The sequence below is a fragment of the Suricata suricatta genome, chromosome 3 (assembly GCF_006229205.1).
Source record: "Suricata suricatta isolate VVHF042 chromosome 3, meerkat_22Aug2017_6uvM2_HiC, whole genome shotgun sequence".
Lineage (NCBI taxonomy): Eukaryota > Metazoa > Chordata > Mammalia > Carnivora > Herpestidae > Suricata > Suricata suricatta.
Genome location: NC_043702.1, coordinates 103,006,086 through 103,032,945, shown reverse-complemented (window position 1 = coordinate 103,032,945; position 26,860 = coordinate 103,006,086). Strand labels below are relative to the sequence as shown.

General features: G+C 40.1%; 1 protein-coding gene across 2 annotated transcripts in view; it reads right to left on the bottom strand.

Moving 5' to 3' along the window:
- Window positions 1–26,860, bottom strand: part of CNTNAP5 (contactin associated protein like 5) — a 789,622-nt gene that overhangs the window by 112,142 nt on the left and 650,620 nt on the right. For both annotated transcript variants that reach the window (XM_029934734.1, XM_029934735.1), the window contains 3 exons: window positions 22,528–22,655; window positions 22,179–22,349; window positions 13,754–13,972 (listed from right to left, as the gene is read on the bottom strand). In XM_029934734.1, the coding sequence (XP_029790594.1) occupies window positions 13,754–13,972; window positions 22,179–22,349; window positions 22,528–22,655 (518 nt within the window). The remainder of the gene's footprint in view (window positions 1–13,753; window positions 13,973–22,178; window positions 22,350–22,527; window positions 22,656–26,860) is intronic.

The window sequence follows — 26,860 nt, the reverse complement described above, 5'->3', positions numbered from 1 at the left end:
GATAACATCACCACTGGTTAGCTGGCTGGCCTAATGAGAAGCAATTCTGCATGAGACTTCAGTATGCTTGGTATCAAGCATATTCATTGTGATGATGTTTCCTCAAGCTGCCATCATTCTAAGCCTGTCGTAGAACACCACAAAGGCTCATCATTTCCAGGGGAACGTCTCAATTTTGTTCTGGTCTTTCATACCGAGTGCAAAACCTCTACTTCTCTCGTGGGTGCCTGTTCTCTTTCCTCCAAAGACTCAAGCAACACTCCTTTGTTAAAGACTCCTCTTCTGGCAAAACACTGAATGTGCCAGGTCAGGCTGCTGATTCACAAAAATAATAACTCTTTCTGTTTTTCTATCTTTCTTTTTTCTTTCTTACTTTTTTGACCTGGAACTTGAAGTAGCTGTTTTTTAGATGAATCATAATAGCCCACTCAATTGGGGCGCTTGGGGGCCTCAGTCGGTTAAGCATCCAACTTCAGCTCAGGTCATGATTTCACCACCTGTGTGTTTGTGCTAACAGCTCAGAACCTGGAACCTGCTTCGGATTTTGTGTCTACCTTTCTCTGTATCTGCCCCTCCCTGACTCATGCTCTGTCTCTCTCTCAAAAATGAATAAATGTTAAAAAAAATAATAGCCCACTCAAGTACAGGTACATTTACCACCTATATTCCAAATTCTTAAGTGGCAGCAGATTCAGCACACACATAATGAATAAAAGCAAATACGCTAACCATCATTTGTCTTCTGCTTTTATCCTGCCCCTACCCCCACTAACTGACAGAGTCTTGGTACCAAAAGGAAATCCTAGTAGAAATTTTAACTACAAAATGTGATTTTCTTAAGAACAAAGTATGGGTCTGGTTGAGTTTGGCCAGATATAGTGATTTCTTGCTCATAAATTAATCAAGACACTCTATGTAATAGATTGGCACTAACTGGCTGTTTAAAAGGTCAAATAATGATGCAATAGTCAATTTGAACTAAAAGCTTACTTCGGATACAGCGCCATTGTGCTTCAGGCATCTTCTGATTTAATCCTCAGTACAAATGTGAGACCTCAAATAAAATACTAATTCTCCTCAAAACGTTGGGAAAGATTGCTAACTTAGAATCCATAACAACAGATTAAAGGATTTCCTATTGTTCGGTGGAAATGAATGCTGTGAAAAACGTTTCAAGAATAATTCAGCAATGTGTATCGAGAGCCATGAAAATGCTATTATTATTAAGAAGGTAGAATAAGGCCAATGTCCCAACATGGAGCTAGCATGATGATTACACTCCAAAATAATTAATTCAGTTCATACATAGTCCTTGCAAATACTGTATTATGTGCACAAATAGCATAATTGTCTACCTAGAAAATCCCCTTAAAACAATAATGACAAATTATTGCAATTAAGTTTATAAGAATGTGGATGGATATAAATATCAACGTACAAAATCAATCATGGTCTTATACAACAATGATAACCAGCTGGAAGATGCAATAGCAAGGAAAAAAACCTATTTACCAACAAAAGTAGCTGAACACCTTGAGATTAACAAGATGTGTATATATAAAGGAAACAATACAATTTTACTTTTGTTCCTAAGAATACCTAACGGAATAAAACATGCTTCTGTATGAGTCAGTAATGTGTAGCTAATTTCTTTAACACAATAAAATCTAGTAAATAACTCTCCACAATTATTTTCATGGAACATGAAAAGCTAAATCTAAAATACAGGATTAAAAAGAGGAGTGGTATGTGTGTGTGCGTGTGTGTGTGTGTGTGTGTGTGTGTGTGTGTGTGTAGAAGGAAACCTGTATCAAAATATGCCCTGTAAATATGATGTTGGTTCAGTACTTATGGAAAAAAAATCTATGTAAATAAAACAGAAACCAGACATTTCTGGGCTTTGCTTTTGGTTTTGGTTTTGTGAACACAAAGTAAAGTATAGTAAGCTCTATAGCCAACACAGGGCTGGAACTCTTGACCTTGATATCAAGAGTCAAATGCTTTAATGACCCAACCAGCCAAGCACCCCAAGAAACCAGAAATTTCCAAGAAATCCAGAAAGACTGTATAGAGAGATGGCTTTTACATTATAATATGCATTGGAGTTCTAAGTAATGAGGAAGAAGAGGAACCATGAAATAAACAGAGATGGGAAAACATTTTGGAAAATAAATAAAATTACAGTCCTACCTCAAAGCCTTAAACAAATTCCAGATGCATTAAGGACATAAAACAAGCATAGCAACAAAACAAGCAAAAGCTGAAAATATTAGGTAAAACACTAGATAGCAGTTTAATATGCTATTTATATTGACATGCTATGGTCTCCGAGGCATATTTGAAGTAAAAAATGCAAACAAAAACAAACAAAAAACAGTGAGAAAGCTGTGATATAATACATATAAACCTATCATTTATGTAAACTTATCCATAAATAATAATGTTGTACAATGTTTCCTAAGGGTACTTAAGTGTCTGTAAGAACCTTGAACATTCCAGATGATCTCGTACTGCGCTGACATCGGTTGCCTCTAATGGAATACTTGGAGGTATTATTGACTAATTCTCTGTGAACATGTATTTGCATATTGATTGTGTAATTTAAAATAAATCTTTTCTTTATTATGTATATTGTCTATAATGCTGTTGGTCTCCTTTTTCTAAAAGTCATTTTGGAAGTAATCTTACATCAAGTTTTAGATGTAACTTCTTGCTACAGAATTGTGTAGATCTCTGAAAGCCATTTATGAATCCATGTGGTATTTGGACATTAAAAAATACCTGTCTCAGTATCAGCATGTATTTGTCTGGGATGTGGGTCAGAGTGTGTAGGAGGTATTTATCTTGCGACTTGCGTTTTCTGTAAAGAGGCTAGCTTTTTTGTGTGTTTGTTGTTTTTCTTCAAGACTACTGGCCAAAAACAAATATTTCCTTTCTTTTTAGGAGAATGATGGCAAGGCACAAAAAATTGCCCAGGCAGAGTGTTAAGTATGCATTCTGTGGAAATCTTCATTTGGTTATTATTTACACCCAGGAGGAGGGGGAAAGAAACAAGCAAACCCTTGAATGATGCTTCTGTTTTTTGTTGCTAATGTGGAGCCACAGGGAAGGAATCCCACTCCAGTTCGTGGTGGCTGATTACTGTTTTGCATATCATCCGGAGAAGCCCTCAAAGCATATCAAGATGATGAGGCAGAAACGTTCCCATAATCCTAACTATGGGTCTAGAGTAGCCATGGGAGCCATTTTGACAAGGAGGATCATCTCCCATCTTGGCAAGATGAGTGCCAAGGCATGATTCACCGTCTCCCTCCTGCCAAAGTTTTTGAAGATGAAAAACTATCAACAACAGCTTTAAAGACAAGTTACAAAGGCTCCTGTGAAAGGGGAGGGATTACTATCCTTCTTGCAAGGGCAATTGGATGAAAAATACCATATGAGCTCCAGGTCTTTTCTAGAATCAGCTGGAGCACCTACATTCTTTCCAGCCAGCTGCCTGACCACATTCTTGTCCTGTTAGCATCAATGTCAGGGTTTCCCATATGCTAAGGCCCCTGGCAGTCACTGGTTAGTTTTCCCTAGCACGGCCCTGCTGAGAACTGATAGAGTCCCAGGAGTTAAAGGGCAGGCTCATTTAAAGAAATAAGCAGATGAAGTATAGGCTCTATAATTATAAGCTGTAAGAATTTTCCCTGACATTTCACCTGACCCAGAGTGATTCTGTGGTGATACCAGGGGACCCTAAAATATTAAAATAAAAAGCCTGTAATTCACTAAATAGGAGAGTAGCAATGGCAGATTAAGACCAACCAGTTCCCACTGTCCAGTCTATTAACACTGTCATGACATTTTGATGCATTTGTGCAGTCATTACCTTTGGTCTTTTTTCTTTATTTTTAAAACGATTTTTTAAAATGTTTTATTTATTTTTGTGAGAGAGAGAGAGAGAGAGAGAGACAGACAGACAGACAGCATAAGCAGGGGAGGGTCAGAGAGAGAGGGAGACACAGAGAGACAGACAGCATAAGCAGGGGAGGGTCAGAGAGAGAGGGAGACACAGAATCTGAAGCAGGCTCCAGGCTCTGAGCTGTCAACACAGAGCCTGACTCGGGGCTCGAACCCACGAACCAGGAGATCATAATCTGAGCCAAATCTGGATGCTCAACTGACTGAGTCACGCAGGTGCCCCACTTTTGGTCTTTTTTCTTATTCCAAGCTTTCTTTGGGAAATGATGGCTTCAGTGTGATTCAGGGCACACCATCAAATGTGTGTGTTCTCTTGCCAGAAAAATAAAATGAGCTGAAACTTGGAAATAAAGCAAAAAACATGGATGATATTTATCTTGTAGAGATACAAATAATTTCTTTCCAGTAGAACAGATAACACCTAATAGGGCCCAATTTGAAAAACACTTTTATATTTAACACCAAAACTTGATCCTAACTTTTTTGTTGTTGTTAAATTGCCTATACATATCCTAGATTTTCAGAATGCTCTCTGAACTGGCCATCACATGTTTCTGGCTCCCTCGCTAACAAATGAGTTAAATAAAATCTCTGACACAAGTTTATTTTCTATTTGTTCAAGACTCATGAATTTATATTATATATATATATATATATATATATATACACACTGTATTACATGTATATATATAATTTATTACATGTATGTGTGTGTATATATATATATATATATAATTATTTATTTATTTTGATAGAGAGCAAGAGAGACCGAGAGAGAGAGAGAACATGAGTGGGAGAGAGGCAGCGAGAGAGGGAGAGAGAGAATCCCAAGGTTCCTGAGATCATGACTTGAGCTGAAGAGTCAGATGCTTAACTGACAGAGTCAATTAGGCACCCCTTGAAGATTATATTTTAACACATATTACAAGTATCAGTTAAAATGTATTCCTTATTATGAGAAGTTAATAAACTGTGATGGACTAGTCTTCACCCCATAAAGCATAATAACTGGGACATGTAATAATAACAGTAAATTAATAATAATAATAATAATAATAATAATAATAAAGTTGGATGTGTATCCTCTACATTTCCCTCTTGGGTTGCAGGTATCCAGAGATCCAGAGAGGTTAAATGGACTTCAGGAATAAAAGGAAGGAAGCAAGGTAGCTTTGCTGAAAAGAAGAGAGCAGAGAAAAAGAGGGTGAACAGACCTGGAGAAGAAATGATGGAACCAGGGCAAAAACCTATTGCAGAATGCTCTGGAGGAAAGGAAGAGCTGTGGACATCAGGGACCCCAGAATATTGGTGCTACTGTGAAAAGAAATGGAAACCAATAAATATAGTCCTTCCACTGACCGGCACTATAGCTTCTAGAAAGGCGCTCTCCTAGGGCAAGAGCTTTTTCTTCTTCAGGATTGTGTAGGTGAGGATCCAGTGAGTACACAGCCAAATCTGCCTTCAGGGCAATAACTTCACCTTGCCAGTAGCATGGACTCCCACCTATTTGATAACTTAATTTCCCCGGGGAGGGATATGAAGGTGAAAGGCAGAGAGGGAGGAGTTCTGAGAACAAAGGGTTTGGCGGATGGCAAGGGGAATGGAAAGCACGGTGGCACTTGACCCCATTGTTGAGAAAACCCCCATCTCACTACTTTAAGATGCTTCAGAGCTCAAAGCAGGGCTCTGGTGCAATGCATATGGGAGCAGGGAACACGTCCTGAAGCTCCCGTAGGAAGTGGCCACTCATGGGGATGCACAGGCAGGAAAGTCCTGGTTTCTATGAGGGTTTTGGACATTTGGGCTTCAGTTGTACTCCTGGAGACCTGAATAAGCAAGTGACCAGCCAGGCTGAGAGACACATTCTGTGCACACTGAGTTGTACACACACATCTCAGGCTGCCTTCTAAGCACTGATTCCCTTAAAGACTGTCCGAAGTCTCCTGCTAACCTTATTCCCCCAGCATAAGGGCGAGAGAGACAGGGAATCATCGCACACGGTACAGGAGGGATAGAGTCTGGAAGCTGCCTCCTGATTAGACGTGAAAGCCGCGCCCCCTTCGCTCTGCTCACCCCTCGACCTCGGATGTGAAGCATTCTAAGGGACCTGGCTTAAAACCTCTGCTCCCCATTCACAGCCAGTACTTCGTAAGTAGCAAATGGATCTTATTCATTTTCAAGCTCCTGTTGTCTACCCCAGGGCTGATAGCAGAATATACATTCAAAAATATTTTCTAAAAGAATTGCGACCCCGACAAATAGTGTGAGAAAAGAGGAAGGACACAGTGGCAAATGGAAAGGGGGTCAGACACCTTTCAGTGAACATTTTCTCCCCAATCCAGAAAAAGTAGGGTATAACCTGCTAGAAAGAATGTATTGGTCCTTAGGGTGTTTTGGACAAGGAAGGAAGACAGAGTAAGGCTGATACTTAAAAGAACAAAAGATAAACTTGGCTTTAAATATTACTTCAATTAAAACAAAAACTGAACATTACTGCAATTGAAAAAAAAAACTGAATTGGCTTTTTGCTGCTGCCTCACTGGCAACAGGGGCTACGAGAAGGACAATCGCTGAAGGTCATGACTGCTCAGATGTCTCCACAAATGGGTGTCGGATGCAGTTGGCTTTCAGTTTATTCCATGAAACTTACAGTATCGTTGTATCACAAGTGGAGGGACTTGTCTGGACACATTCTCTGAACTGATAAATGAGCCCATCTTCACCCACCGAGCACAGGGAAAACAATAGTAATGGCAATGTGAATACAGTGAAAACACCTCGCAGCAAGCGTGTGTATACCACGTAACAATCTGAAATCCCAGTTTTGAAAATTCCTTTACCCTTGAAAGTTAGTTGCTAAGACAATGGAGGTTGTAACTTTGCCTTTCACAAAGATCCCACCCCAGCTCTTGAGGCATTCACACATCAGATACACCACCATGTGGGGACACTTTTGCTGATTTGTACAAAGGAGGGATAAAACCCAGTGTGCGTCAAGATCCCTCCCCTGGGAGCTTTTACACTAATTGGATGTGTCCTTTAAATGTCAAACCTCATAAATTTCCAGGCCAAGCAGTGCCTCATTATCCCGCTGGGGTGGGGCCACAAATAATTTCCCATTTAAAAAGATTTTGCTTGCAACTCCCAATTAATAAACCTTGATAGAGAATTCCAAGTAGGAGAACAATTTAATCTTTGTAATTGATTGGTGGAGTATTGATTATTAAGCCCAGTAGGAAGATGGTATAACTGAGGCTCTATAAAGGTAATTGACTTAGAATAAAGCTAGTGGTGGCAGGACCAGCATTTGAAACTTTGCATTCCATCACTTTCATTAATTGGTTATTTACTGATCTCAAAATATATCAGAGAACCTTCCCCAGGCACAAGGATATAAAGATACATTAGATACTATGTCTGCCCACATGGGAGTCACTTGAAGGGAAAGAGGCAATGAACAGGTCATTATAACCTGGGCTGATGGCTATGATGACAGGCAGAGGGAAGAGCTGAAAACACACTACCCAGTGAGAAGAAAGTTCATCCAAATCATCAAAAAGCCATGTCATTAATGAAGAGGAATCTGCCAGACGGATCAGGGGCAAAGGTGCCCATCCTGCTCTGAAGAACAGGACCATTAATGACCTATGAATTAGGGGGCGCCTGGGTGGCTCAGTCAGTTAAGTGCCCAACTTCGGCTCAGGTCATGATCTTACAGTTCATGGGTTCAAACCCCGCTTTGGGCTCTGTGCTGACAGCTCAGAGCCTGGAGCCTGCTTTGGATTTTGTTCTCCCTCTCTCTGCCCCTCCTCCACTCTCACTCTTCTGTCTCTCTCTCTCTCTCAAAAAAATATAGTAAATAAAACATTTTTTAAAAGGTATGAATGAAAACAAAACTTGACAATAAGGAATCCATCAGCTTTAAAGAGTATTTCAGAGAAGAAAGAGGAGGAAAGGCATTATATTATGGCTAATCTTGGGGAGAAATGAGGAATATATTTTGCTTAAGAAGATTACTATGATTAAAAATGTGTGTGTGTGTGTGTCTTGTGCAAAAAATCTACATAATTCTGGCTCAGGTTGGACTTTCCAGCAAGCAGGCTGTGGATGGAGATAAAGGGGGAGTGGCATGTTAGAGATGCCCTTGGGAGCACACCGGTGGACAGGAGGGGAAGGAAGCGGGGGGGGGGGGGGGGGGGGGGGGGGGGGGGGGGGGGGGGGGGGGGGGGGGGGGGGGGGAGGACGGGGAGAGAAGACAGGAGTGGCAGTGCAGTCCTGACAGTTGACTGGAACAGCCCACAGAGAACACTAGAGCTAGAAAAGCCCATCAGAGGTGTACTTCCTCAGGCCAAAATGGCCTCATCTTTATTCCCTGGTCTCAAATGGTCGGTGCATGTGGGCCCCCTTGCCAAAGCTGGCTTCCCGGCAGCTGAGGCAGTGCCGGAGGGGCAGGCGTGCGAACACTGTCTACCAGCCACCTTCCTGTGGCAAGGCAAGTCCTGAAAGGGGACTTTGGCAGCATGTCCCTGAGTCTACCACGGGTTCCTAAGCCTCCCTCTGCACCATAAACACATCCTGAGATGACCCTCATCATGTAGCGGGACACATGGCTGACGGAGGAGGAAGCTGAATGGAAATGTGGCACTTCTATCTCTTCTCCAGAACTGTCTCCCCTACACAAGTGGCTTCGAAGACAACTCCATTCCTCCCTGGATCAGAGAGAACTTGGTAACCACATGAGAACTGAGTATAAATCTGCCAATAACACTCAGTGGAGGATTGTGATTACATTTCTTCCCCCTCCATCACTCTGTTCAGGAGCTTTCTCACCTCCTTCTCCAAATCCTCTGTTGTCACCAAAGCCTTGGAGAAACCCAAACAGGATCACTGGGTGGAAGGTAGGGTCCCTGCATCCACATGCCTTGCTGGGTCTGCTTTCTTTCTGACCTGGACTTTCTCTGGTTGCTAGCTCAATGGCATCTTGGCTTAGGAAAAGACACAAACAACTTCTCACCTCCCTCCATCTCTCAGATCAGGCCCTTGAATGTCCAGGGAGTGCTGGTTTTATTTTCCAGAAAGATCTGGATTTAATTTTTTTATGATTATCACCCCAGCGTAACATAAACAACACTGCCCTAATTTTTCCTTTACTGAGTCATGAATTTTGATGACTGGCAGTGCCCCAGGAATCAGAAAAACTGGTTCTAACATTGGGTTTTGTGTGGTCTTAATCTCAGGGCTTCTCTCCCTGGGTTGTGTGAGAAAGTGACGCCAGGGGCCATACTGCACCCTCCTTTAAGAAAGACAAAAGGACTTGTGGTAACATTTTACCAAAGGCAATCAAGCAATCAATCAATCAAACCAAACAGGAAAACTTAACATTGTCCTTCAATTGCTGATTATCAACCCAGTGCAGACCAGCATATGATGAAATAAGCTTCAGTTAAAGCAGAAGTTGTAGGTAAACATTTCAAATAAGTTTCTGTATGCTTGGGGGGTTGCAAACTACACTGCAATGGGCTACTGGTAGAGGTTAAACGTCTTCAGCTCTAAACACCTTAAAGAAGAGACAAAATTCTGCAGGAGGGGTGATTTAATTATCCACTCCTCTGAATGTAAAAATAGAGCCAATGTTCTTTCGAGACATTTTCGAGCGATAAGAGTGCGAGTTTGTGGAGAAGGGGTCTTGGGGAAGGAAAATGCATGAGGGACCTGGACGTTCGTCATCATCGCTTTCTGGATACTGGCTGTTCCTCTAAGTACTTTATGTGTAGCAACGAAACAAAACATTTCTGTGACTCTTCCTGGCAGCATTCTGAGGTCTCTTACCCGCTTCTTAAACTCACCAATGACCATTTCTGGCATTTCTTGTATTAAGGGGGAACGTCAGAAATCAGGTATTGTTTTACTAAGAAAAACAATTCAAGTATACCTGACATATTCCTTACCTTTGAAAAACTAAACTTGTTTGGTAAGTTAGATGTTATAACCAGAGATGCATAGGACGTTGAGAAGACAGTGATTTCTTTATTTTCTGTTAATGACAGATGTAATGGTAAGTAACATCGTCCAGGCACAGTGGCTTATATAATAAATAGGCTGAAAGGTTTATTTTCAGTGATTTTTTACTGTGAAAGGGATATTTCCTCCTCCTGTGGTTGAGACACATTGTATCCTCGCAGATGGAAAACTTTACTGGCCTGTGTCAGGAAAGCCGCTCCCTGAGGCATGCACCAGGATAAAGGTAAGTGACTTTTCACAAGGAGACTCTGACAGCCCGTGTGTGTGGCCGCACTTTGCCACAGAGAGCCCACCTACGTGAGTGCAGTGCCACCGCGCCCTCTCCTGCCTGGCTTCGCCACTGACCCTGCCAAGCCAGTCATGCTTTACCCGCAAATAAGAATAAACATTCCCCGCCAGCAAGGAGGTAGGAACAGCGGTTTTAGGGATCGCTTTAAACTTTATAATGTATCAAGAATCATTTTGTTTTCTTTCCTAGTCTAGTAATTTCCCCAAGGAGCTATATATTGGGAACAACTTCATTTTACTTTGATATACATAAATGACAGACCCAAAACGACAATAACAACAAAAAAAAACAAAACTCCAAAACAAAAGTCCATGAAAGACATACAAGAAAAATATTAGAAAGCAGTAAAATCACATGAAAATGAGACTCTTGGGCCCATATGTTTACAAAACGTCTACTCTTTAATCGTAGCAAATTTGGAAAGACGCGATGTCCGATTTGGGGAGAATGAGGGTAAGGATGAGCGCATTCTTACTATAAATAATGGAAATCACAGATTCTCGAATCCTGAGGGATCAGTTACCAGACCCTGTGTTTCCATTCTGCAGCTAAAGCCAATGGGTATACTGAGGTTAGCATTTTTCTACCAAAGTCCCGTGGCCTATTGGCAGTTGACCTGAGACACACACTCACATATCTCCATTTCGCTTTCAGCAGTGGGCGCTAGTTCTTGGATTCCTGCTGCCTCAAGTGCACACTGACTGACTGGCACATTCATAGGGAACAGCAAGCAGAGGGGTGAAACCTCCAGGAGTCTCCACGATGTGACAATGACACGCTTGCAGCATACATTTCAGAATCTATGTGTTATTAAGTTTCTTCTACTCCGTTAAAAAAAATGCGACCAGTGGGATGACATGGTTGCCAATGTCCCTAACTATCGTGAAGATAAAAGTCTGAGGATAAAAATATTGCTTCCAGGAACCAAGCATGCATTGAGTCATGGATGAGCACTTTAACTTGTCACATTCCAATGACGGGGGCAGTGCGAGGAGGTACACCTTATTTATAAAGTTCAAACTGTTTCTGGTATTCAGGAAGCACTCAGGAGCACACATCAATGCCATTGCTGAACGATGCCCTGTTTTGATTGAAAGATCCTTTCGTGGCTAAAAGTATGCAGACAGACGTATCCAAATGAATATTTAAGTACCACTACCTTCAATCTATCTGTATGTAGAAGTATCCACCAATGTTATCTTTTTTCTCCCTAGCAAATATAAGTATCTAGTGTCTCTACATTTCTGAATGATAGGGAATGCAATTCTTCACTTTGACTGCTAGAGCTAAGGAGGGGGGTTCTGTTTTTGTTTTTTGAACCACTGAGTTATACAAAATGGAAATAGTGAGACTTCAGCATTTTTGGCCATCTGACACATTTCTAAATGGGCGCATTGCCGTATACTAAACAACGGAATTCAAACCAACAGACTAAAATGACCTCCAACGGACTTTTTTTTTCTTCTTCAAGTACATTAAGACAAATTCAATAAAGCAGAGTAACATCTGAGATGGAACTTATTGGAGAGAAACATCGCAGAAGCAGGTGTTCTCACCACAGCTGACCTTGGCTTCAGCTCGAGCAAGATACGTCCTCCAGACCCATCGACATGCTCCTACAACTGATTGCATCTGTGATAAATTCAACGGAAACGTCTGGAGATAAAACCCGCCAAGAAACACAGCTGCGTCTTTTCCCTTTTTGACTTGCACAAAGTTTATCACATATTCAGGTCATATGATAATTTCTTAATGACATGAAATTTGTATGAAAGGATAAAAAATATTATCTCATCTTTATATACACCTTTCCTCCAGAAAGATTCGTAAGTGCTGCCTGAAGATAAATTAAACTTTGGCATGGAATATAATTTATGAAAATTACAAACTACTTGAATTGATTTCACCAAAAAAGGCATTAAATCTTGATGACTAGCAAACTCCTTCAGAGAAATGAAATGTGATGTTTAAATAAAATTAAAACAGCAACATAAATTTTCAAAAATATTTTAAGAGTAAATCATATCACTCATGTAGGTTATTAATTAAGTAAATGCCTTATAATCATAAAAATGCTTTTAATCACTTATAGCTTCTGCTAGATAGGTAAAGCAAGACAGATGAAGAAAGAAATATGATTTCTCTTGAGAAGAGAAAATATGACATATTTTGTTGATTTTTTCCTTTTAGCTGGTGTGCTTTTAGTGACTGATTTTGTCAGAGTTGCAAAACCCCAATTTAAAGGAAACAGGTAAGAAATGTCCATTAATTGCTGGTGGCATTTCATTACTAGTAGTAAAGCTATGTAGTGTGAGAGTTGGTTAAAAAATGAATAAGGAAAGAAAATTAAATCTGGGTCGACGGGCACATTTTGTGACTTATTTATATCAATGTTCTAAGCATCTGAACTTCAAGTTTTATATAAGAGCGGCTTCTTAGCTTTGATAATATTGCAATAACCCTAATATTTACAGCTCCATTTTGTACTTTAAATCTTTACAAGCGCTGCTCAACCTACTTTCAAAAAGTCCTTTCTGAACTTTAGCAAAGAGGCTGACCTTTCATACCTGGACTCAGGTGGCTAAATTCTCTTCCTCTCTGTCTCTGTTTCTCAGTATCTCTCTTTCTTACACACACAGAGGCACAGACAGCTCTTTGAAAAGTCAGGTCCTTCCACAATTTATTTTTCAATTCTCATTCATCTACCAAGGTGCCTGATCTGTTTTCAGTGCTCAGTGACTATTTAGGGAATGAAGGAAGGAAGGAATGAATGGGCTCAATAAGTGACATTTAAGACTTTCCAGCCCCAGTATCGGCAGTGGTGGTCAGTTTAGATAAACTACTTGTCTAGAGGCTGATTCTGAGTCTCGGGAGGGATTGACCAATGGAGAGATGTCAGCTGCGGATCCAGGCCCGCTGTCCTGTGCAAGTGTAAGGCAGCCACCTTAAGGATGTCATTTCAGGAAGTATGAAGAAGCCCGTGGTAGACAATAGTCCCTTTCCCCACCACATGACTGATGACACAGCCCTTTGAGACACTGTAACATGTTTTACTGCATACTTACCAATAATTATCAGGAGTCAGGTGTCACTGGAAAGGGTGAAAGTGGCTCTCTGACTTAGAGATAGATTGACTAAGGCGTACATAGCTGATATATTGTTCTTCTATGAGTAGATTTTGACTATAAGAGTAAAACCCAGTAGGGGTCCTAGACATCTGCATACAATATGTACAAGGAGGAAAGATACAAAGAGTCTGAGACCTCCTCAAAATTTGCTAAAGGGTGGCCTGATCTCATTTCTGTAGCTAATGAAGCTAGAAAGGAAGAATATATATATTCAATTTATAATTACAGGTGTTTTTTGATTATCCTAATCATTCCTTAGATATGAAATGAAACTGCAATTCTCCTTGGGCCTGGTCACACAAGGATCTTGGAGGGTTTGGGCACAAAGGGGCCTCAAGATGTGTCTTACCTACAAAGAGCTGACTATTGAGCTGTAATCGGAAATGACCCTCTTCTGACGTCTCCTTGGTCATCTTTGGGAGGTTGTCCACCTGGAGTGAAGTCTCTTTGAGGTTCCTCTCTGCCCGGACGTAATGCCATTGGTTGTCATTCAGAAGAGAAGGAGAGTGAACTATGAGCTCTACGGGGCCGTTCCCGACGTCAATGGCAAAAGTGATCTCCGAAGGAGCTGAAATCAAAAACGGAAACAGGTAGAAAGTTGAGGGCAGTTGTCAGTGCATGGAGGGCACAGGCCCACCCTGGATCAATGGTATAAACCCTAGCAGGCCAATGTGAGGTGAAGAGGCCTCCAGCTGAAATCTCTATGACATTGAAATTAGTGTTAATAGCAAAAACTACCAAATCCTAAGTCTCAAGCTCTTTCTTTTCTCCAGTTGGTACTCATTGTGAGAATTCAGCAAAATAAGATAGGGGCCCGGGACACAAATGCCAATCGAATAAACATGCATTGGTGCCAAGGCTCTGGGTTTTCTGGGTCTATTTTGGCTTCACCTGTGCCTTCATGGATATCTGTAAAACTAGATTAGTGAGCAGCTACATTCTTGCAGGGAGAAGATTTGCACCCTTGAAAGTCTAGTGTTCTCTTCTATGTTATTTCATTAACACGTGTGGTTATAGTCATTCATGCTCATCTTATGACTTTTTTTAAAGGAGACTCAGAAAGTTTGAGTTCTTTTTTCAAGGACATATCACTGCAAGCAGTGGTGCCTGGGGTCAAATACAAGCCCCATCCAGCTTCTGTGACTCTCTCTGTCCTTCTATAAAGTTCTGCATATCACACGTGCCAGGGGTCAGCCAGTCAGGGGTAAGAATGCCTATGACAATGATGATGATGAGGGTGGTGGTGGTGATTATGAGGGTGGGGATGATGGTGACATAGCCAGTGGGCAAGAGAGAGAACTAGCAGGAATACAGTAAGTACGATGAACTCTGCTGAGTGCTATAGTCAGCACTCACCAAGATCCTGTCATTTTAATCCTTAAAAAAATCTCTATGAGAAAGGCATCATTTTTATTGCCATTTTAAGGGTGAGAAAACTGAAGTTCAGAGAAGTATAACACAGACACTACAAAGAGTCTGACCCCAAAGGAGAATTCTTCCCCATTTTTCTCTGTTGAGTAGGTCTTTTCATATTTTCCACCACTACATAAGAATTTTCTAAATTTGAAAGATGAAGAGAGGCAAATTATAAATTGATGTCGATAAGAACAGTCCCCTTTCAGCCACTGCAGCCTTCTGATGCCGGATCTTTCCTTCCTTTTCAGCACCTTGGTTTGCTTCCTCTATAACAGGACATGGGTATATATTTGACAAAGACATCAGCTGCCAGATCTGAATAAGCAGGTAACACCAAAGGTCAAATCCATCCCAGACTACGCCCTCCTCAACCTTTAAACCTAGAGAATGAGTCTCAGTATAAGAAGCCTCCAGTAGGTGGAATTTCAAGTAACTGAGGATTGAGTTGTTTTGCATTCTGGTCAGTGTGAACCCCGACGTAAAGGGAAGACAGTAAGGTAGAGGCCTTAAAATGGGATTTGAGAGCATGGACTCTGTGAGCACCATGACTTAAGGCCTGTTTTCCATCCCATCACACCTCAATTTTCTCATTAGTAAAATGGGAATAAAAACAGCACCTCATCGTCAGGTTGTTTATGAATTAATCCTGATGAAGTTCATAGAACCTTGCCTGGCATGGAAGATGTATTCAAAGTGAATGGCTTTGGCTCATAAAGCCATGTCATTATGACATTAATTAAGTAGACAGAATTGAAGAGAACAAATTGGGTTGAGCAACTAAAAGATTAAATAAGAGTGAAGTTGGCCCTGTGTGCTATTTCCTATTTCTTATTCAGGCCAAAGATAGCACCTGGCAGCCCTGTACATCTTGAGATCAAATAAACACTGAGAGATAACTGGGCCCTCAATTTATATCTCTTTACAGAACACAGGTAAAAATCGGTGGGAATTGGAGAGGAAAAATGTTAACAATTTTGTTAAAAGCCTTCCTGCAAAGCTGGTCTTGTGGATATTAAGTTCTACACGGACAGCACATCTTTGCAGAGCTCTTGTTCTACCGCTGTGTCTGTCCATCACCCTGTCACCCCCCTCCCTGTTAGGTTTCCCATCTGGGTTTATCCCTGTTCCAACATTGGTCTCCCTGTTGTATAATGATCTATTTATGGTCTGTCTTTCCAACTAGTCTGCAAACTCTAGATGAACACCTGGTTTGTTGGACACCTAGCACCAGGGACAGGGGGCTCTCCTCCAACTGCAGGTTCATTCATTAAAATGTTACACCATATATATTCAATGCAATTTTGTAAGTTTCTTTAGATTTATTTTGTTTACACCAAGGTATTAACTTCCCTGGATTGAAAAAATATTATTATTTAATCTTATTTAGGTCACTATTAAAGACCTACTTTGGTCACCCATTCCCCCTAGAATGGGGGGAGAATCAGTAATACCATAATCACAGCTAATGTTTGTTGCGTGCTAACCATGAGCCAGAGACTTTGGTAAGCACTTTTCATGAGTGAACTCCTTAATATTTTAAGCCTCACTATAGCCTTATGAGACAGGTAACATATTCCCCCTGAGGGAACTGAGCTGACAAGTTGTTCCAATGCAGATGGGGCAGAGTTAAGAATTAAATCCAAATAATGTGTCCCTGGAGTTCATTTTTTAACCCACTCTTCCTATGAAAAAAAAATTGTTTCCCAAACCTATGCAAGCCCCCCTGGGGTGGGACTAGAGGGCAAACTTAGAATATATAATAGAGGTGCCTGGATACAATTGAACAAGAATAATCTGGTGTACCTGAGTGGCTCAGTCGGTTAAGCATCTGACCTCAGCTCTGGTCCTGATCTCATGGTTGGTGGGTTTGAGCCCTGCATCAGGCTCTGTGCTAAATGCTTGCTCAGAGCCTACAGTCTGTTTCAGATTCTGTGTCTCCTCCTCTCTCTGACCCTCTGCACTCATGCTCTGTCTCATTCTATCTCTCAAAAAATGAATAAATGTAAAAAAATTTTTTTAAAAAGAAAATAAGGAATAATTAAGTAAATGAGCAATACTTCCAACATTGGCTAGTAACTCTGAGGAGGGCAAATGAGGCAAACATAAGCCTGCTCTCATTTGCTGGAAGGATGGAAGTCACCCGATGGCCCTGGATGGGAAAACCAGAAGCCCTGCATCAGCCTTAGCTCCAGCATAAACTCCCCCATGGACTTCCCTCCCCCACCTGTCTCACAAATATCTTCCCTCATCATTTGCTTACCTTATGGTTCAATACACAGCAAAAGTATCACTTAGCCTTCAATGAGTTTTTACCAAGCCAGGCTTTGTGCTAGCCCTGAGGATGTACAGATGAATGAAATCCAATGAACTCACCATGTACTTTTTTTTAAATTTATTTTTGTTTATTTATTTTGAGAGAGACAAAGAGAGGGAGGGAGAGTTCATGCATCAGTGAGGGAGGGGCAGAGAGAGACAGAGAGGAAGAGAGAGAGAGAATCCCAAGCAACCTTGCACTGCTATTGCAGAGCCAAATGTGAGGCTTGAACTCATAAAACAACAACAAGATCATGACCTGAGCTGAAATCAAGAGGTGGAAGCTTAAATGACTGAGCCCCTAAGGAACCCCAGTAGGCTGTAGCTCTGAGCCACCTCTTTGAGTTACTCATTCTGCTCTATGCATCTCCCATGTATACATGATGTTTGCATGTCAATAAACTGTTTGTTTTCCCTTGTTACTCTTTTATTACAGGGGTCTCAGCCAAGAACTTAAAAGTTAAGAAGGAAATTATTTTTCCTCCTTTATAGTCTTTAGGGAAAGCTAGTCCCCTTTCCAGGTGTAAAGATAGGCCTTGGCAAAACCACTCAGCAATCTTTACTTTCATGGCCAGGGGCATTTGTCATAGGTAGTCAAGTGACACCCCAGCAGGACTTTGTGCATAGCTGGCAAAGAAGTGAATTCCCACCAGCTGAAATGTAGCTTTCCCTTGAGGGTGCAGTAGCTTTAGACTGAGGTAGGTATTCACAAGTCAGTGCAGGAAGAGAAATAAATTAACCACAGATAACATTATTATACTGATGAATCCAAACCGGAAATAAAGTGCCCCACCAATTCTGGACTTAGTCACATATCCCACTACCAGTGAATTCCATCTTCGTATCTCCCAATACAGATTGAGTTTTCTTCTTGTTTTTTTTTCAATTTACTTATTTATTTTGAGAGAGAGAATTTGAATGGGGGAGGTGCACACATAGAGAGAGAAACAGAATTCCAAGCAGACTCTACACCATCAACACAGAGCATTGCATGGAACTCGAACTCATAAAGCATGAGATCATTAGCCGAGATGAAGAGTCTGATGCTTAATGAATTGAGCCACCCAGTCACCCCAAGTTTCCTTTTGCTTGCAGGCAAATACATCTGATTTGCATATGGGTGTCATAAACCCCATTTTGCATAAGTAAGCACTAAAGGGGTGAATGACATGCTCACAAGTAGAGTAATAGCAATTTGAATCCACATGGGGTTCTAAACAATAGGCTCTTTCCCCTATGATCCCCTTGACTCTCAACAGCCATTTCTTTCTGCTCCTCCTCACCTCTTCCAAAATATCGATTTCCATCAGCACAGCTATTGTAAGATAATTGTCAAGACAGCTGATTTTTTTCTCAATCTCCTTTGAAACTGATCCACTGATAAAACTTGAGGACATTGCAAAATATTTTGCTTCTTTTAGAATACAGACTAATCTCAATGCTACAAAATCCGCAGGTGTTATCAAGAAGTGACCCAGAAGGAAACGGATTGAAAATTTCAGACATGTCTTGTTCCCTGTCAAACAATATGGATATATCAACTTTGGAAGCTTCTGTTCAGAGAATTATAGAGGAACACTCCTTGGGGATGGAAGAGAAATCTATTCTGAGCCACCTCATGTGTTTAAACATCATTTCCTTTATAAGTAGCTGCTCTCTAGAAGTATCATGTTATGAACCCCTAGGGTGAACATTCTATGTTCAGAAAAGGCATAGGATGAGTGCAGCTATTAATAAGAAATGCAAGATTCCTTCCTACTTGTTTTTTTCCTTTTAAATAATAAAATAAAATATTTTGAAAATCATGGAGTCTTGTGCTTTAAAAATTTTATATAAAATCTTTTTGTTTCAGAAACATACATGCTCTTCAACATGGTAGAAAATGTGTACAGCAAACAATTATGCCAATGGATTTTAAAGTTTTCATCACATTGAGTACCACCTGCATTTAAATATTTCTATACAACCAAAAGGACTAAATGCAGTGCCAGAAAGTACAAACAAATTGGACATTGAAATGTAATTAACACTAAATCATTGCTCATTACCTTGTGATAATATGCCATGACATTTACTGATGTTTTAATGAATCAAAAGGCCTTAGGGTCTGATTTTTATTAAATTTACATTGAAGTTATTATATCCATATTATGCAATGGCTGGCACTCAACTCCACACTTCCAGAGCCTGGCCAAGTTAGATATGAAAGATCTTATTTCACATTAAAGCCACGAGAGCTTCCTCCCATTAATAGTCTAAATTGTTGGAGAAAAAGGAGGTTAGATAGAACTACCAATTAAGATCTCTTTCCTTGTCCGTATTGTGCTATAACTGCAAAAGAAACACTCAGCTGCTTGGTGATTTGCACGGGGCTGGGGCAAACACCTCAGCCATCTCCTCCAGCCACCGTTTTTTTTTTGTTTTTTTTTTTAATTTTTGGGTTTTTTTTTTTTTTTTGCTCTTTTCCTGGAGCTCTCAAATTTCCAAGCTTCTGTTGCTAAGACATTACTTATGCTTTCAAGGGTATTTCATGCAGTCATATCATTATTGTAATATGGGTCAAATGCCTTAATCAAACTACAAAAACATCCATTTAGACAAAAATAAATGAGGGGTGTCTGGGTGGATCAGTTGGTTAAGTGTCTAACTTCAGCTCAGGTCTTGATCTCATGGCTCCTGGGCTCAGCCCCGCGTGGGGTTCTGTGCTGACAGCTCAAAGCCTGGGGCCTGCTTCAGATTCTGTGTCTCCATCTCTCTGCCCCTCCCCTGCTTGCACACATTCTCTCTCTCTTTCTCTCAAAAATAAGTAAACATTAGAAAAAGACTTAGTCACAGATAAATGAGACATCTAATGACAAGCACAGCCTTCATGGTCATGGGCATAACAAGGGCAAGATGGTGGGATGAGTCCATTCTTTTAGAAGCAAGAGGTGGGGGCACTGAATATAGAAAATTGGAAACCAGCAAAATCAACTGAAAGCAGCAATTCTAAACAATCTCAGGGAAAAAACATTCTTCCTCCTCCAAAAAAAAAAAAAAACCCTTTTGTTGGTGTAAGTTGTAACAAATACTGATGTCAGTATGAATTTTTAATAATGTATATGTAAGCTTCAAATAGAACATTTTATTACTCACCACTTAATAAATATTATATTCAAGAGGGAAGTTAATGCAGAGAACTCTAGATATACATTTGGCTCCTGAACATGCAGGCTCAAATATATGTGCTTAGTTTCAGAAGTAAGAATTCAACATCTTATTTCTCATTTTTACAATTCCTGAGCTCTGATCGTTTACCTCAAAACTACTGTTGCAATACACAAATACACATTATCAGAGGCCGTGTGGACACCAATTGCACCCAAGAGAGCTTGAGTAACTCTAAACTTTTAGGAACTCCATGAGATTTTACCAAATAGAATAGTAATCTGTGATTAATTTTCCAGGCAAAAATTGTAGTGGATTATTTTGAACTACTGCAGAGATATTTAAAAGGTGTTAGAATTGATTCTGAAGAAAACACATAGAAAAAATTACAATTCCTGAAATTTATGGTAAAATAAAATATTTTTCTGAGTATCTACCAAACCTAATTTGTTAAGTTTATTTATTTATTTTAAGAGAGAGGGGGAGAGAGAAAGTAGAAGAAGGGCAGAGGGAGAGAAGAAGAGAGGGGGAGAGAGAAAGTAGAAGAAGGGCAGAGGGAGAGAAGAAGAGAGGGGGAGAGAGAGTCTCAACTAGGCTCCCACTCACAGCGCTGAGCCCCATGTGGGACTCAAAACCACGAATCACGAGAACATGACCCGAGCCAAAACTGAGAGTTAGGCACCTAGCCAACTATGTGACAGAGGTGCCCCTCTACCAACCTTATCTTTATGTTTAAAACCTTTCCTAAAATGTACGTGTCTGAAAGGTTTTTGTATTGGAAATTTTTATTGGCATGACTACCTATAGGAGTTCAGTATTAGCACATTTTGCTAATTTGTATTTCTATTATTCATCATTTTGCTTTGTGATCATTAAGGACTATAACTTGTATATAGGAGAGGGGATGTTAGAAAATGACCCACATCCTGGTGTAAAATACAGGAGATATTCCACACTGCTTACAGTGAATTGGTAGGGAAGCAATGGGAATTCTGATTGGATAGTCACACACTCCTAATGGTGGGAAATAAATCAGGAAATTACTTTCAGAACAAAGTATAATTTAAAAAAAATTAGGGGTCCCTGACTGGATCAGTCAGTTGGCGTCTGACTTTGGCGCAGGTCATGATCTTCTGGTTCACGAGCTTGAACCCCACATCAGGCTCTGTGCTGACAGCTCAGAGCATAGAGCCTGCCTTGGATTCTGTGTCTCCGTCACTGTGCCTCTCCCCCACTCATACTCTGTCTCTCTCAAAAATTAATAAAATATTTTTTAAAAATTAAAAAAAAGTATAATAAAAAACTAGACCCCAAATGTGAATAGAATGCACAGTAATTACACATTCAGCCTTCCATGGAAATTGTATTGAAAAAGTTTTGGGGTGTGGAAGCTTAAAGCAGAAGTTAAGAAATACCCATAGACAGATAAGGGACATTGCAATACATATCTATGGGAATTTGAGGAATGCCCTATTTTGAAATTTTTTAAATGTTTATTTATTTTTGAGACATAGAAAGATGGAATGTGAGTGGACAATGGGTAGAGAGGGAGATACAGGATATGAAGCAGGCTCTAGGCTCTGAGTTGTCAGCACAGAGCATGACGTGGGGCTTGAACTCGTGAATCCCAAGATCATGACCTGAGCCGAAGTCAGACTCTTAACCGACTGACCCACCCAGGCGTACTGAGGAATGCCCTATTTTGAAGAGAGAATAACTAAAGACTGATAGGTAATAAAAAAAAAAGCACTAGAAGGAACCAGAAATTGCCATGGCTATTTTTACAAATGTCCAGAGTTCTCAATCTGATAGTATCCACCTACAATAGTTGTTAGTAGCAAAGATAACACTCGAACTTCTGTTGGCATTACATTAAATTCATAAATGAGGGCACTTACAGCTTATTTCAAGTCGGATGAAGTCTTTAATGCCAAGGTTTTCTAGGAAAACTCCTGATAAAGCCGTGGTTTTGAAAAAGAAGGAAATATCAGCACTGAACTCCGCATGGAAGGTAGGAAAGTGGAGGTAAGAGGCTTCTGTGTAAAAGGATACCGCATTCCAGAAGTGCCCTGCAAATGAAAAAATCCTTTAGCATGGTCCATTGTTTTGGAATGGGATACAGAAAAACAATGGGCATGTGAATAATTTTAAAGACTGAGGGACACTGCAGGAAAAAGGGATAAGGGAATAAAAACATCTTGTGCTTATGTAATGAAGAGAGAAAGCTTCTTTCAATTTAGTACTCACAGTCACCATAGCAACGCAAGGGACCAATTCTCCAAGCAGCTTCTGAGTTTGATCTGTTGGTATCAGTGATAACTATCTGAGTGACAGGCAAGTGGTCTTTGAAGGAAAGAAAGCCAGTATCATTTGTCCTGCAAAACATAAATTTAAGAAAAAAGAGGAGAAAATGTGGATAATATAGGGACTCTTTTACCAAGACTCCTCTTTCTGGAGGTGATTTGGGTGGTTGTAGCAGCAGGGTGGGGGCAGGGAGGAGGAGACAGAAGGCTCTTCATCTCATAAGTGTATGCGGAAGACTGGAATGCCAATTACACAACCCTTGGCCAGCTTCCAAACATCAGTGGTATTTACATTTTCCCTAAGTCTTTCCAGAAACACAGGTAATTTACAGAGCTTGCCGATGCTTGTTGTAGCTAACAGCACCCCACCTGCCCGATGCGGTGCAGATGTAACATCAAACATCGGCTCTCTTTCCACACAGAGATTGTCTAGCTCAGTAACTGACTTGAAATAAGGGCCACAAAGCCCACTTGAAATCACTCCAAGGACTTGTTTCAGCCACTTGCCTAGAGATTTTAATCAGCTTGGGATATTGCTTATCACCTTTTAACTCCAGGAAAAAACAAGTCTCTAGAGTTACTGGTTTGTTGCTTTTCATTGTGCTCCATGTTCTAAAGATCTTGGTAGTTAAGGGCTCTGGCTTTGTCTTTGTTAATTATGCAACTTGAGAACTAACTAGTCACCCTTTGGCAAAAAAGAAAAAAAAAGGTTAAAAATAAATAGAGCGAAGCTATTGCTTTTCTCTTTTTTAAACCTCTCTTTTTTTTTTTGACTCATGGTAAGGACATAGCATATAGCTGAGAGAATAAAAGTGTAGATAAGAAACTGTCATTGAATGAATAGTTTGAGTCAGAAATATACCAGGGGATATTTTTCCCCAGACAGCACCCTTATGTGGTGAGTACCGTTATTTACCTTCACAGATGAGAAAACTGAGGCTCAGAGATTTCAGATAACTTGCCTAAGTTCACAGGACTCAAGGGGCAGGGGCTCAGTCACATACTCGGTATCTACCCTACCTTTAAATTTAAGAAGCGTGCCATAAATAGCCAGGTCTAAATTTAACATACATGTATACACATATATTTTTACTCTTTGAAGATGTCTGTATATTGTGTGCTAATATTTCATTCTGACATAAGATGAAACTCATGTCTAACAAAAGACTGAGATTTCTGAAAGAAAAGGGGCAAAAAACACATGTTTTATCACAGCGAGTCTTGAGATAATAACCAACATTCTTCAATAGCCTTTTTAAGTGTTCGAGGTGAACTTCGCGCTATTGTGTTGGTCCATTTAACTCATCTGAGCATCAGGTGCCCTGCTAGAAAAGATGATGGGACGTTTGTCATGTCCATGCTCCATCCATCAGGCATGCTACCGACTTTAAATGGCAAGATGAAAAGAGTTGTATGGGGTAGTCTGAGAACCCCACAGAGTGGGCTGGACTCCCCACCCATACAACCTCGTTTGTGCCTGGGAATTGGGAGACCCAGCACCATGCACCAATATTCAGGGCAAAGTATATGATGCACTTGATACCAACACAAAGGAGCAGATTCATGTTGGTTCTCTCCCTGTAGCCACAAAGAAGTCAACAAAACACTCAAAACCCACTCAAAATCAATGTTATATTTCATGAACATTTACATATAACTTACAACTTAGAGACCAAGAATCTCATACCCAAAGTTTTAACTCAGGAAGCCTGGCAGCACTAGTGTGATGTGATGCTTTAAGGACATTGATTTAGAAGCACACAGATTGGTCCTGGAATCCCAAGTCCCCAGTTCCTGGCTGTGTTAACTTGGGAAAATCATTTTATTACTGAAATTCCATGGAGTCCTCAATTTTAAAATGGAGTTAAAGTCAACACCACAGAGTTATTGAAGGAATTAAATGAGATCATATAGCATGGTGCCTGAGCTATGGTAAGTGCTCAGAAATGGTGGTGGTAACACTCCTTTTAGTTCTTGTCTTTGTCCTTGAACCCTCTGCAGCCTCAGGCAGGTCAGTCCATCTTTTCATGCATCCAGCTAGGAGTCTGTATCGAAGATCTCATACTATACAGAACCTTGCAGAAAATTAAATGGTAAGCTTTGGCATCCAACTCATGAGCTTTGGAGAAAAACCTATCCGTTCATCTTGGTTATAAGTAAATGAAATATTCACTTGCACACATACACATCAGGTCAAGTAGCCAAAAAGTAAAAAAAAAAAAATGCACTAATCCATTTTCGACTATTTGAGTACATGTATTTAGAGGCCATTCAAAGGACAGGGAATAAGACTTTTGTTTCTGTTTAAAAGGATATCTATGAATGTTACAAAGACACAGAATAACATTTAGTCTTCATATTTCAATATCTTTCCAAGCATAGAATTAGAAGCAAATTCTAGGTAGTCAAAGTAGAATAAAGACAAACCCATATGCAACCCTGAAGAAACGATTTTGCTTTAGGATTTTATTTTTCTCCACTTTCATTTTCAGGGTGGAAATGTTTGATTCTGAAGTCTGTCTGTCCATCAGTGCTAACCACTGCCTCCCTTCCACACTTGGCACCTTGTCTGCCTTAATTTGATGTCCTGGGTTAAAGTGTTGGAATGTACAAATAGCACTCTTAGGATAATAATCTCTTCTAAATAACAGAGAAAAATTATATTTAGTTTGGTGATTCAAGACACAATACAAAAGTAATTTTTTTAAAAAAATCTGACAACTGGGAAAAAAAGGAAGGTGCTCCCCCAAGTTGTTTAATATGGTAGACACAGATAGAAACTCAAATTCCTACAGGGGCCAGATGAGTAATAAAAAAGAGTGAAGCCAGCTTTGTGTTAGATAATAAATGGAACTTGACACATACCTTCATTGTCAGAGGGAAAGAGAGAGAGGAAAACTGGTAAAAAATAGTTGTTCTGGCTAAAGGAGATGCTGATATCCATTAGTAACAAGTAATAATGTTATTCATGAATGTAAAACAAGTGGGTCAGACTGGAATATTAATGTAGAACTTCTCAATTTTTAAATCTTGACAATGGATTTAAAATTCCATAAAAAAGGAAGAAAGAAAAAAAAAAAAGATATGGTGGGAACCAACACTGCCCTGGCTAATAAAGTGAAGACCAGGGGCAGCCTAGGAATCAACAATATTTTGCATAGTTATTCATGCTCTTAATGTCACAATAAGAGTGAAATTGGATTTAATTCAATTTGTTAATGATGGGTATGATTTCAAAGCATCAATGAGGTGAATATTGGGGTGGGGGGCATTGGTGGTGGATTTTACCCCTAAGATGCTATACAGTGATACAAATTAGGGTGGTACCTAGTGATAAGTAGGGAGTCTAGAGCTGTACATTTCTTTCCACACGTTAACTTGTTTTCCTTCCTCTTTTGTTTGAACTTGCCTTCTCCAGGGCACACATTTTATAGATGTTGTCTTCCTTTGGAACAATATGCAGGACTCTTCCTAAGGGTACAGGGCACTTAAGTACTTTATAAGTCCAGAAGCCATTGTGTTCTAACGGAAAAGCACTGTCATTTTGATCAGACTGTTATGGGCTGAATCCATGTGCCTCGACACACCAGCCATAAAATGTCAGTGAGGTCACCCTGGGCCTCTGTTTTCTTACCTCTAAAATGGGGATACTGATACCAATTTGATACTATATAAATTGAAAGAGATAACATATATAAAACAATACACTGACTAACACAAAGTGCAGATTCAGTAAGTAGTTTTTGAAATTCCCTGTAAAGTCTGAAATTTTAAAATAGTGAAATACAAAGAAGTTTTTGAAGAAAAATCACAAAAGGAGCTTTACTGTTGGCATGAATGAGCGGAGGACAGCAAGGGTACAAGGGACGGACATGTGGTCCTCAGGGACCACACACGGGCTGACGAAAGGATATCTCAGAGGAAATGTGGTCTCCCCTTCCTTTTATGATCTGCACCTTGGGATTTTACCAAATTCAGGATCACAGAGCAAAACAGGGGCCACTGATTTCTTTAGTGACTCCCCAGGGTTAAGTACGGTGAAAAGTCACAGGCTGTCGTTTCTTTTCTCCTCAGCCAATTTTAGTTTACTTCTGCTCTGGAAGCTTTTAGTAGAGTCAGTTGGGTAACTCAACCTATTTAAGAGAGATATTTGTTTCCTTTTTAAATCCTTATTTCTTTCAGTCATTCGAAAGTAAAAAAAAAAAAATTAAATCAATCAACTGATCCATCAATCATTATGCATAAAGTAGAAAAATACGCAAAACCTTAAGAGCCTA